General features: G+C 39.2%; 1 protein-coding gene across 1 annotated transcript; it reads left to right on the forward strand.

Moving 5' to 3' along the window:
• Positions 1–3,779: 3,779 nt before the first annotated feature.
• On the forward strand, positions 3,780–12,103 carry LOC110920173 (probable O-methyltransferase 3). Its single transcript, XM_022164404.1, has 2 exons — positions 3,780–4,017; positions 11,718–12,103. The coding sequence occupies exons 1-2, from the start codon at positions 3,780–3,782 to the stop codon at positions 12,101–12,103; spliced, it is 624 nt and encodes a 207-aa protein (XP_022020096.1).
• The last annotated feature ends 1,231 nt before the right edge of the window (positions 12,104–13,334 follow it).

The following is a 13,334-nucleotide window of genomic DNA, read 5'->3' on the forward strand; positions in this document are numbered from 1 at the left end:
GAATCATCTCTGCTTCTTGTGTAGTAAGTACGTATGCTCGCGCGTTCTTCTTAGCTCCGTCTGTTGTTCTAGCCTTGTTGTCAGATGCTTTGGTTAGTTTCGGGCAATATGGTTTGATGTGTCCGGTTTCCCCGCAATTGTAACAGACGTTAGTTTTCCTTCTACACTCTTCCTCTATATGCCCAGTCATCTTGCAGAAGTCACAGTAAGGTGTTTTCCTAAAACGACATCGTCCTGAATGCGTTTTGTTACAGTTTCCGCAGATAGGTTGCTCCAATGACAGTTCAGTTTCTTTCTTCTTGAATTCTTGGAAAATTTTCTGGGCTAACTCTTTTTTCTTGTTTTCTTCTCTTGTGCGGATTAGTCCATCTGTTAGCATGTTAGCTAGTTCAACTGCTTCCTCAATAGTCTGTGGTCTAACGGCTTTGACTATGTCTCGGATTTCGCTAACTAATCCCCAAATATAACGAGAAATTAGTACGGGTTCTGGCGAAGCCAGAGTTGGTACCATTCTTGCATATTCGAAGAATGTTGTCGTATATTCACGACAATTCACATCTATCATTTTATGATTTAAGAACTTGTTAGTTATTCTTTCCTTTTTATAAGGAGGACAAAATTTTCTTTCTACCATTTCCTTGAATTTTTCCCAGTTTATGGCATAAGCCATGTCACTTCCTTTTGCCTGAAGAATAGTATTCCACCATTCTAAGGCTTCTTCCTTAAAGAGGTTAGATGCATACATCACCTTATCTTCTTCAGCACATTTGCTGATCGTAAGAACAGCTTCCGTCTTTTCCAACCATCGTAGAGCAGCCGTGGCACTTTCACTGCCCGCGAACTCGGTTGGTTTACATTCTAGAAATTCTTTATAGGTACACCCGAGAGTCATCGCCTTCTTCTTCTTGGAAAATGGGGTTTTGGTAATATCATTATTGTCACTATTGTTACTATGGTTAAAACTATCGTCACGGGTATGCTTACTGCTCATAGCTTTGGTGGGTTCTATGGGATTTTTAACAGCTTTAATTATTAAAGGTAAAGCATTAGCTATTCCTTGAGCTATTAGATTTTCTATAGCATTTTTATCCAAAGGATTTTCATTATTAGCATGAGCTTCTGGATTATGTGATACTTCATTCGACATCTAGATTGCAAATATTTTCAATTATTAATATCACAGAATAATTAAAACAAAATAATACCTCCAGAATATTATATGTGTATATTAACATATATATATATTCATGTATAACACATATATTAATTTGTATTAATTTCCTAACTTTAGGTATTAGAAGAACACCTAAATAGCTTAAACAAGTGGCTTAACTTATACTAAGGCATCTTTTCTTATTTAATCTTTGAATGTGATCAGATGTGCTACCAGTTAATAGCAATTTCCTAACTCTTTTATTTAATTTTAAATATTATTATCACAACACTTATAGGCTCAAAGTAGTGGCTTAGCTCTGATACCACCTTCTGTCACGACCCCCGACCCCATCTGGCGGGAATCGGTGCCGTGAGCAGTCCAGTGGTACCGGTGATTATTTTTGAAAAACATTGCAGCGGAATTTTCATCAGGATCGTGAGTTAGGAAAATATCAGAGTTTATAAAACACCAGATTTGGTTTTAAATGGGATAAACCCCTGTTTTACAATGGTAGCTTTAATAAAGATAAATTTTATTTTATAAAACAATATTTCTTAATTTGATTAAAATAAGCCATTTCTTGATGCCTTTCAGTGCCGTATCCAGCCTTTATTCCAATCTATGGTAATTACCTGAAACATGTTTGAAAAAGGTTTTGTCAGCGGGAAATGCTGAGTGAGATCATTCCATTTTTATAAAATATATTATTATACCTTACAGTATTAAGGTTTTTATATTTATTTGTATTTACCCCACTCAATCAGTATTTTATCACATGATGGCAGTTCCAATATAACAGCAATAATATCACTCATTGGCTTACTTTCGTCCAATAGTGAATTTATCAAATAACTATACTTTACTATTATTCAATTTATCTGTCATTAGGCGATTCCTGTGACTGGGTCATATCACTGTTGATCATTCTTTCAACTAGTGACTCTAGTTATATCACTGTTGATCATTCTTTCAACTAGTGATTCTAATTATAACACTGTTGATCATTCTCTCAACTAGTGTCTTTGGTCATATCACTGTTGATCATTCTTTCAACTAGTGACGCTGGACATGATGATGTCCTATGACATTACTTTGTCAAATATATTATTTATGGCATAAAATCATGTAATCCAGAATAATGACATTTTAGGTCAACTATTATAACTTACCCAATATGTCAATTTACTAATTGTAATATCATGATATAGTAACCTGACTACAAATAGAATAGATTATACTTGACTTTATTATGGTATCCACCATTTAGATTTATTCTTAAACATACATTAAATTTATTAACAATTTAATGTTAAGATAATATTAGTTATAATTGTGGTCATGCTATTATTAGCTAACTTTCTGGCTAATCGTAAAGAGGATCAAATAATATATAAAACTTCCTATACCAGCAATTTATTCATAGAATATAAAAATCTAATCACTGTAAGTATAACAGGTTACCTTTTATGATTTTGGAAAACATTTGTAAACATAATTATATCACAAAAAGGTGATAAACTGTGATAAAAGAGTATGGACTCACAAACGGTGAGAAAAGAGAAATGAACTCACATTGCAGATTTCTACGGGCAAGGTTTAGTCTACAGATAAGCCTTAATATATTGCCGATTCAATTTGAGCAGAGTCTAGCCTACTGATTTGCCTTGATTAACTTAATAACAATGCACACAAACGGGATTGTAACTAATACAGCAGTTACGTGAATTCACGAGATTAAACCCTCACAACGATTAACAAGTACAATACTTAACAATTCAATCGGATTCGCAACGAATAACAGAGCATAGTCCGAATTCGAACAGCACTCAAATATTCAAGTCGAAATCACGATGAATAACAAAGTATAAGCTCAATTTGAGCAGCACTCAGACAATCGTTGGATCGTTATAATCGATCGGACGTTGAATCGTAATAGCGATCGAGTTATTACCCTGATTGCGGCAGCGTTTCGTGAATTGTGTGTGTTGATAGTAAACAGTGTATAACTTCGTCTACGAAGCGAATTTTCTCGTCGAATTAACACCAGAATGCAAGTGCCAGACCCCTCTATTTATACCCAAAATTGGCGCCTCCTGCGTGTCGCGGAAGAATCCGCGGTATGTGCCGCGTATCGCCTGGGGTGACAAAGTAGGGTAGGGTAGGGTAGGTACGTGTCCAACTTGCTTAGGTGAGTCGACAGTTTCAATAAATTCTACTTAGACAACGAATTCGAAGGATAATCGTTAACTAGGTTTCTCCCCCCCCCCCCCTGAGTTTTAGGGGCCCTGATCCTGATTCTGATTGTTCTGAAATTCGTAGGGTTTGTGCAGAATCACTTGGGTGTCTTAATTAGGTTTTCCTATTGAATAAAATAAGACAATAAATAATAGTTTTGATGAGGGTTATTACAGTTGATGCCCTCCCTATCAACAAGGAGAGATCTCAATATGTGTATCGATTGATGCGCATTCTTGTGCACGCTGGTTTCTTTTCCATACAATGTTTACCAACTATTAAAGGTGAGGAAAGAGAAGACTATTCGCTTACTTCTGCTTCTCGCTTACTTCTAAAGGAAGATCCATTAAACATTACACCACTTTTCCTAGTCTTTTTGGATCCGATAATGTTGGATCCATGGCAAAACATGAGCAAATGGCTCCAAAATGAAAATGATATCAACCCCTTTCAAACCACCCATGGGAAGATGGCATACGAATTGGCGGTTGAAGATCCGAAACTTTACCAATCCATCAACGAAGGAATGGCTAGTGATGGAAGGCTTGTTGCAAGTGTCATTCTTAAACACTGTAAGGGTATCTTTGAAGAGTTGGATTCAGTTGTTGATGTTGGAGGTGGGACTGGTAACTTTTGCAAAGTGCATTGCGGAAGCTTTTCCCAATCTTAGTTACATAAATTTTGATCTTTGATGAAACAATGGTTAACCGGGCAGGGTTAACTCATTGGTCTCGTCAAGAAGGGTTAATCCCTTCCTCTTGAGGATCGCTGGCTGGATCACCGGTGGGTTGATCTCCTGCACAAGGAAACAAACCGTGACTCATAACAAGGAGGATAGGGTGGGGGGTGCTCCTTGTTACCACTCTCCGGCGTGAGAATCAGTAGTCTGCTTGGGAAGCAAAGTATGATAGTAGTAGTAGTGAGAGAGTTGTGAAGAGATACCTCAAACCTGGTTTGGGGTTGGTATTTATAGCTGATGAGTGAAGGAGGAGGTGGATGGATAGACTGACGACATGCTGCACCTTTGCAGGTGTGTCGGGCATGTCGGTTGTGGGGGTGAGGCCACGTCAGCCTGTCGCTTACGTAGATCTGACAGGCGGCTGTCATTAGTGCTACTTGCTCTGTGGTGTCAGTCCCACTTGCTGAGTAGACAGGATGCGGTGCAGGCCGCATCACTGTTTGCGGTAGCTGTAGATGTTCTCGCGTCTTACTCTTGTGATCAAGAAATACGCGAGATGCGGTGCCGGGCCGCATCGTCGCCTGTGGTGACTGTTGCTGTTATCCAGCTCCCTTGTATTGATAGAAGTGTTCATTGGATGCGGTGCTAGGCTGCATCGCTGTGAATACTTCCGTTTTCATACACCAGATGTGATGCTATGTCGCATCACTCTACCGCTCTCATATCCCAGGTAAGTCCTCTATCAATGGGCAGTTTGGATTCAACCCTTGTGTCTGTGCGTTCCCGCACGGACATAGGTAGGTTGTTAGCTAGTAGGGGTTTTGATAAGGGTAATGGTCACTCGCGGTCATGCTGACGCGAGATCTGGGACCATACCCCTTCAAGTCCCCCCATTCTAGTGTTGCTGCCATATGCAAGTCGCATGTGGGAGGAGTACGGGACTATGGTGTCTAGAAGGTAGTTTGGAGTTTGGAGGAGAATCTAGACCATGTAGATGGTCTTTGCTCTTCGTAAATCAAGCTGGATATCTGGAAGAGTCATGCGAAGCCTCTTCCGTACCGGTGAAAAAATTTCGTCTGATGCGAAATTCTCAGCCTCGAGTTTTGATCCGGTAGTGTGGTCTACCGTTTCTGACGTCATCCGGGTTGGGTGCCACCTATTGGTGTGTCGAACCAACCTCTGAGATCGAGCTGGAAGTGTCCACAAACTTCGATCCAACCTCTGAGATGGTGGTTGAAGTTGTCCTGCACAAACTTCGAACCAATCGCTGAGATGGTGGTTGAAGTTGTCCTGCACAAACTTCGAACCAACCTCCGAGGTGGTGAATGAAGAAGAGAGTGGTCTTCAGCAGTAATTGGACATGAAATGATGATCCCTTTCGTGGGGTTTTCATGTTCTTCTGATTAGCTCTCAAGTAACCGCACGTCTTTTGCGGTTACCTCGTTGCTTGACATTGTTAGCCACGGATGTGGGGACAATGTTGGGTACTTGCGTCATTGTTGGCCATGTTTGCTCGAACGATGTGAATCTGGATAATGGTCAAATAAACATGGTCATAGGCATGGTAATGCCCACCATTTTTTATTCTATCCGTCGTACAAGTAGGGTAACAAAGTCATAAGCAGACTTGTTACCGTTGTTCGGCCGCTTGTTGTTCGACGAGATCTCGTATGAGCATTGAGGATCTCGTCCGCACCTTTTCCGTAGCCACTTTCCTTCACGCTCCAATACCGAGGAGTTTTCCTTGAAGTAGCTTCGTTCATCTATGTGATGACTTAGTTGTGGCTCTTCCGTAGCAACCGTTTGCGGAAGCTATGGTTGTGTCCGCAGTGACTTATGAGTGTCTGCGGTTTTGTCACCCCATACTCGCTTGAAACGGGTGTGTTGCTCGGATGTGGCTCTTGAAGGTTCAGGAGTCAGGGTTGCTGATGTGCGTGCGCGTACATTCCCTTCCTTCTTCTCGTTGAAGAAGTTGTTTATGCACCCTCTGTGGTTGTGAACCGGACAGGAGGGATTTGAAGCCTGAAGAGAATGAAGGCAATGCGGCTTACCTGTTTCTGAGATGCGGTTCAGTCTAAAGAACAACGCTGGTTCTGAGTATCTGACACACCTCTACGGGCTCGTGTGTGTCATCTCCGCATATTCCACGTGCGCTGGTGGGTATGTGCGGACATGTTTATACCCCTGAACCATGGAAAGATATAAATTTTTGGCTATTTATGGGGTATGTAAAAAAAACGACATGCGGTATGGGTTATGGTGCGGTATACCAGAGAAACCGCATGCCACTTGTGTTTGGATAAGGTTGTCGCTTTTTGTTGTATACGTGGCTGAGCGCACGTGTTTATTGGTGGAAGTTGGTGAGATTTTCTGGCATGTGCTGAAATGAAAGGACGTTTTCACTGCCCGAGGTCATTAAATGCACTGTAGCAGGAGTGTAAACGTCTCCTATGTCAGGCGCGTGGGCGGCCACTCGCGCGTGGTAACCGTCAGCGGAAGTGTCGCTTGACATGTGGTGCCGCGTAATTCGCTCTTTTTGAACGTGATGATTCAGTTTCCATGTTGCATTCTATTTTATGTCATAATTTAGTCAATAAAACTAGATTCTTAAGGTAAATGACACAGAATCAGATTTTGTGAATACTAGTTGTATAAGTAGGGTTCAAAAAGTTCAACTGAAATAGTTCAAGAAATCGATGACAACCGAATGAGATGAAATGATATAGTTTCGAATGGGACTAGGTTCAAGCCAACAGATATATGATCAAATAGATATCTGTTTACAGTTAGTGAATGACTTTTTAGAATAAAATTCATGGTCAAAAGAAAACTTACTTTGATTAGCAACTCGGGAAGACTCAGAATCAATAAGGTCAGAATGAAATAATAGCACGAAGATGATTGTTAATTATCGAATCATATCAGGAGAAAAATCAGGGTGTTGACATTATTGAATTTGCAAGGATACACCGAAATACAACAGAGTTTAGTGTATCATTGTCTTAATACATAATTGTATCAAGACTATTTTCAAATGATGAGTCAAACGAAAGATATACGTGGGTTTTGAATGATTCGTATGTTTATGATAAGTTACAAGTTTATAACGACTCCGCAAGGTGTCGTAATGATTGGAATAATTTCAATAATTACGGTGCTCGAACAATTTCACCGTATAATCAACTGAAAGTTTAAATGAAGAAAACTTGGATATTCATTTCAAATAGGAGTTTCAATTTATAATGAAAAGACCAAATGAAATATTATAGAATTTTCGATAAATGATGAAAGAAACGTTTAAGAAGTACACCGGAATATGATATGAATTTGTGTACTTTTATCTTAACACATAGTTGTATTAAGACTGGTTAAGAATATGAACCAAAAAATTAAAATTCGTACATTAGGAGTGAAATTGAAAATAACTCAAGCTACAAATTTATTATGACGCCACAAGGTGTCATAGTGATTGAAATAGTAGCGGTGAATGAAACGAGTTTCACCATCAAATGAAGTAAATCCGAATGTTTCAAATAAATTATTTTGGATTGAAATTGAAATAATTGAAGAAAGTTTTTTTTCGATCAAAGATGATAAAGCAATAAAGATTACGAAGCGCTCGATAGATACACGGAAATATGAAATGAATTTGTGTATCATTATCTTAGCACACGATTGTGTTAAGATTGCTTTTGATAAGATAAACTATCAAAGCGGATTTAATATAAATAATAATTAAACCCGTATGTAAGAGGTACAACGAGATTAGCACAAGCTTCGAATTTGTGAAAGCGTCACCATGAGATGATCGTAACCAAATAAATGATTCAGTGGAAGTGAAAACCAAACAAGTTTGTTATAGATCTGAAATGGATGAAATATTTGACGGAATATATTTATTTATGAACTTTTATTTGTACTAGGGTCAAATAATAACTTAACTTAGATATTATATATCAGTGACTACGTCTGGAATCATCTCTGCTTCTTGTGTAGTAAGTACGTATGCTCGCGCGTTCTTCTTAGCTCCGTCTGTTGTTCTAGCCTTGTTGTCAGATGCTTTGGTTAGTTTCGGGCAATATGGTTTGATGTGTCCGGTTTCCCCGCAATTGCAACAGACGTTAGTTTTCCTTCTACACTCTTCCTCTATATGCCCAGTCATCTTGCAGAAGTCACAGTAAGGTGTTTTCCTAAAACGACATCGTCCTGAATGCGTTTTGTTACAGTTTCCGCAGATAGGTTGCTCCAATGACAGTTCAGTTTCTTTCTTCTTGAATTCTTGGAAAATTTTCTGGGCTAACTCTTTTTTCTTGTTTTCTTCTCTTGTGCGGATTAGTCCATCTGTTAGCATGTTAGCTAGTTCAACTGCTTCCTCAATAGTCTGTGGTCTAACGGCTTTGACTATGTCTCGGATTTCGCTAACTAATCCCCAAATATAACGAGAAATTAGTACGGGTTCTGGCGAAGCCAGAGTTGGTACCATTCTTGCATAATCGAAGAATGTTGTCGTATATTCACGACAATTCACATCTATCATTTTATGATTTAAGAACTTGTTAGTTATTCTTTCCTTTTCATAAGGAGGACAAAATTTTCTTTCTACCATTTCCTTGAATTTTTCCCAGTTTATGGCATAAGCCGTGTCACTTCCTTTTGCCTGAAGAATAGTATTCCACCATTCTAAGGCTTCTTCCTTAAAGAGGTTAGATGCATACATCACCTTATCTTCTTCAGCACATTTGCTGATCGTAAGAACAGCTTCCGTCTTTTCCAACCATCGTAGAGCAGCCGTGGCACTTTCACTGCCCGCGAACTCGGTTGGTTTACATGCTAGAAATTCTTTGTAGGTACACCCGAGAGTCATCGCCTTCTTCTTCTTGGAAAATGGGGTTTTGGTAATATCATTATTGTCACTATTGTTACTATGGTTAAAACTATCGTCACGGGTATGCTTACTGCTCATAGCTTTGGTGGGTTCTATGGGATTTTTAACAGCTTTAATTATTAAAGGTAAAGCATTAGCTATTCCTTGAGCTATTAGATTTTCTATAGCATTTTTATCCAAAGGATTTTCATTATTAGCATGAGCTTCTGGATTATGTGATACTTCATTCGACATCTAGATTGCAAATATTTTCAATTATTAATATCACAGAATAATTAAAACAAAATAATACCTCCAGGATATTATATGTGTATATTAACATATATATATATATATATTCATGTATAACACATATATTAATTTGTATTAATTTCCTAACTTTAGGTATTAGAAGAACACCTAAATAGCTTAAACAAGTGGCTTAACTTATACTAAGGCATCTTTTCTTATTTAATCTTTGAATGTCATCAGATGTGCTACCAGTTAATAGCAATCTCCTAACTCTTTTATTTAAGTTTAAATATTATTATCACAACACTTATAGGCTCAAAGTAGTGGCTTAGCTCTGATACCACCTTCTGTCACGACCCCCGACCCCATCTGGCGGGAATCGGTGCCGTGAGCAGTCCAGTGGTACCGGTGATTATTTTTGAAAAACATTGCAGCGGAATTTTCATCAGGATCGTGAGTTAGGAAAATATCAGAGTTTATAAAACACCGGATTTGGTTTTAAATGGGATAAACCCCTGTTTTACAATGGTAGCTTTAATAAAGATAAATTTTATTTTATAAAACAATATTTCTTAATTTGATTAAAATAAGCCATTTCTTGATGCCTTTCAGTGTCGTATCCAGCCTTTATACCAATCTATGGTAATTACCTGAAACATGTTTGAAAAAGGTTTTGTCAGCGGGAAATGCTGAGTGAGATCATTCCATTTTTATAAAATATATTGTTATACCTTACAGTATTAAGGTTTTTATATTTATTTGTATTTACCCCACTCAATCAGTATTTTATCACATGATGGCAGTTCCAATATAACAGCAATAATATCACTCATTGGCTTACTTTCGTCCAATAGTGAATTTATCAAATAACTATACTTTACTATTATTCAATTTATCTGTCATTAGGCGATTCCTGTGACTGGGTCATATCACTGTTGATCATTCTTTCAACTAGTGACTCTGGTTATATCACTGTTGATCATTCTTTCAACTAGTGATTCTAATTATAAAACTGTTGATCATTCTCTCAACTAGTGTCTTTGGTCATATCACTGTTGATCATTCTTTCAACTAGTGACGCTGGACATGATGATGTCCTATGACATTACTTTGTCAAATATATTATTTATGGCATAAAATCATGTAATCCAGAATAATGACATTTTAGGTCAACTATTATAACTTACCCAATATGTCAATTTACTAATTGTAATATCATGATATAGTAACCTGACTACAAATAGAATACATTATACTTGACTTTATTATGGTATCCACCATTTAGATTTATTCTTAAACATACATTAAATTTATTAACAATTTAATGTTAAGATAATATTAGTTATAATTGTGGTCATGCTATTATTAGCTAACTTTCTGGCTAATCGTAAAGAGGATCAAATAATATATAAAACTTCCTATACCAGCAATTTATTCATAGAATATAAAAATCTAATCACTGTAAGTATAACAGGTAACCTTTTATGATTTTGGAAAACATTTGTAAACATAATTATATCACAAAAAGGTGATAAACTGTGATAAAAGAGTATGGACTCACAAACGGTGAGAAAAGAGAAATGAACTCACATTGCAGATTTCTACGGGCAAGGTTTAGTCTACAGATAAGCCTTAATATATTGCCGATTCAATTTGAGCAGAGTCTAGCCTACTGATTTGCCTTGATTAACTTAATAACAATGCACACAAACGGGATTGTAACTAATACAGCAGTTACGTCAATTCACGAGATTAAACCCTCACAACGATTAACAAGTACAATACTTAACAATTCAATCGGATTCGCAACGAATAACAGAGCATAGTCCGAATTCGAACAGCACTCAAATATTCAAGTCGAAATCACGATGAATAACAAAGTATAAGCTCAATTTGAGCAGCACTCAGACAATGGTTGGATAGTTATAATCGATCGGACGTTGAATCGTAATAGCGATCGAGTTATTACCCTGATTGCGGCAGCGTTTCGTGAATTGTGTGTGTTGATAGTAAACAGTGTATAACTTCGTCTACGAAGCGAATTTTCTCGTCGAATTAACACCAGAATGCAAGTGCCAGACCCCTCTATTTATACCCAAAATTGGCGCCTCCTGCGTGTCGCGGAAGAATCCGCGGTATGTGCCGCGTATCGCCTGGGGTGACAAAGTAGGGTAGGGTAGGGTAGGTACGTGTCCAACTAGCTTAGGTGAGTCGACAGTTTCAATAAATTCTACTTAGACAACGAATTCGAAGGATAATCGTTAACTAGGTTTCTCCCCCCCTGAGTTTTAGGGGCCCTGATCCTGATTCTGATTGTTCTGAAATTCGTAGGGTTTGTGCAGAATCACTTGGGTGTCTTAATTAGGTTTTCCTATTGAATAAAATAAGACAATAAATAATAGTTTTGAGGAGGGTTATTACAGTTGATGCCCTCCCTATCAACAAGGAGAGATCTCAATATGTGTATCGATTGATGCGCATTCTTGTGCACGCTGGTTTCTTTTCCATACAATGTTTACCAACTATTAAAGGTGAGGAAAGAGAAGACTATTCGCTTACTTCTGCTTCTCGCTTACTTCTAAAGGAAGATCCATTAAACATTACACCACTTTTCCTAGTCTTTTTGGATCCGATAATGTTGGATCCATGGCAAAACATGAGCAAATGGCTCCAAAATGAAAATGATATCAACCCCTTTCAAACCACCCATGGGAAGATGGCATACGAATTGGCGGTTGAAGATCCGAAACTTTACCAATCCATCAACGAAGGAATGGCTAGTGATGGAAGGCTTGTTGCAAGTGTCATTCTTAAACACTGTAAGGGTATCTTTGAAGAGTTGGATTCAGTTGTTGATGTTGGAGGTGGGACTGGTAACTTTTGCAAAGTGCATTGCGGAAGCTTTTCCCAATCTTAGTTACATAAATTTTGATCTTTGATGAAACAATGGTTAACCGGGCAGGGTTAACTCATTGGTCTCGTCAAGAAGGGTTAATCCCTTCCTCTTGAGGATCGCTGGCTGGATCACCGGTGGGTTGATCTCCTGCACAAGGAAACAAACCGTGACTCGTAACAAGGAGGATGGGGTGGGGGGTGCTCCTTGTTACCACTCTCCGGCGTGAGAATCAGTAGTCTGCTTGGGAAGCAAAGTATGATAGTAGTAGTAGTGAGAGAGTTGTGAACAGATACCTCAAACCTGGTTTGGGGTTGGTATTTATAGCTGATGAGTGAAGGAGGAGGTGGATGGACAGACTGACGACATGCTGCACCTTTGCAGGTGTGTCAGGCATGTCGGTTGTGGGGGTGAGGCCACGTTAGCCTGTCGCTTACGTAGATCTGACAGGCGGCTGTCATTAGTGCTACTTGCTCTGTGGTGTCAGTCCCACTTGCTGAGTAGACAGGATGCGGTGCAGGCCGCATCACTGTTTGCGGTAGCTGTAGATGTTCTCGCGTCTTACTCTTGTGATCAAGAAATACACGAGATGCGGTGCCGGGCCGCATCGTCGCCTGTGGTGACTGTTGCTGTTATCCAGCTCCCTTGTATTGATAGAAGTGTTCATTGGACGCGGTGCTAGGCCGCATCGCTGTGAATACTTCCGTTTTCATACACCAGATGTGATGCTATGCCGCATCACTCTACCGCTCTCATATCCCAGGTAAGTCCTCTATCAATGGGCAGTTTGGATTCAACCCTTGTGTCTGTGCGTTCCCGCACGGACATAGGTAGGTTGTTAGCTAGTAGGGGTTTTGATAAGGGTAATGGTCACTCGCGGTCATGCTGACGCGAGATCTGGGACCATACCCCTTCAAGTCCCCCCAGTCTAGTGTTGCTGCCATATGCAAGTTGCATGTGGGAGGAGTACTGGACTATGGTGTCTAGAAGGTAGTTTGGAGTTTGGAGGAGAATCTAGACCATGTAGATGGTCTTTGCTCTTCGTAAATCAAGCTGGATATCTGGAAGAGTCATGCGAAGCCTCTTCCGTACCGGTGAAAAAATTTCGTCTGATGCGAAATTCTCAGCCTCGAGTTTTGATCCGGTAGTGTGGTCTACCGTTTCTGACGTCATCCGGGTTGGGTGCCACCTGTTGGTGTGTCGAACCAACCTCTGAGATCGAGCTGGAAGTGTCTACAAACTTCGATCCAACCTC

Source organism: Helianthus annuus, chromosome 16, assembly GCF_002127325.2.
Source record: "Helianthus annuus cultivar XRQ/B chromosome 16, HanXRQr2.0-SUNRISE, whole genome shotgun sequence".
Classification (NCBI taxonomy): domain Eukaryota; kingdom Viridiplantae; phylum Streptophyta; class Magnoliopsida; order Asterales; family Asteraceae; genus Helianthus; species Helianthus annuus.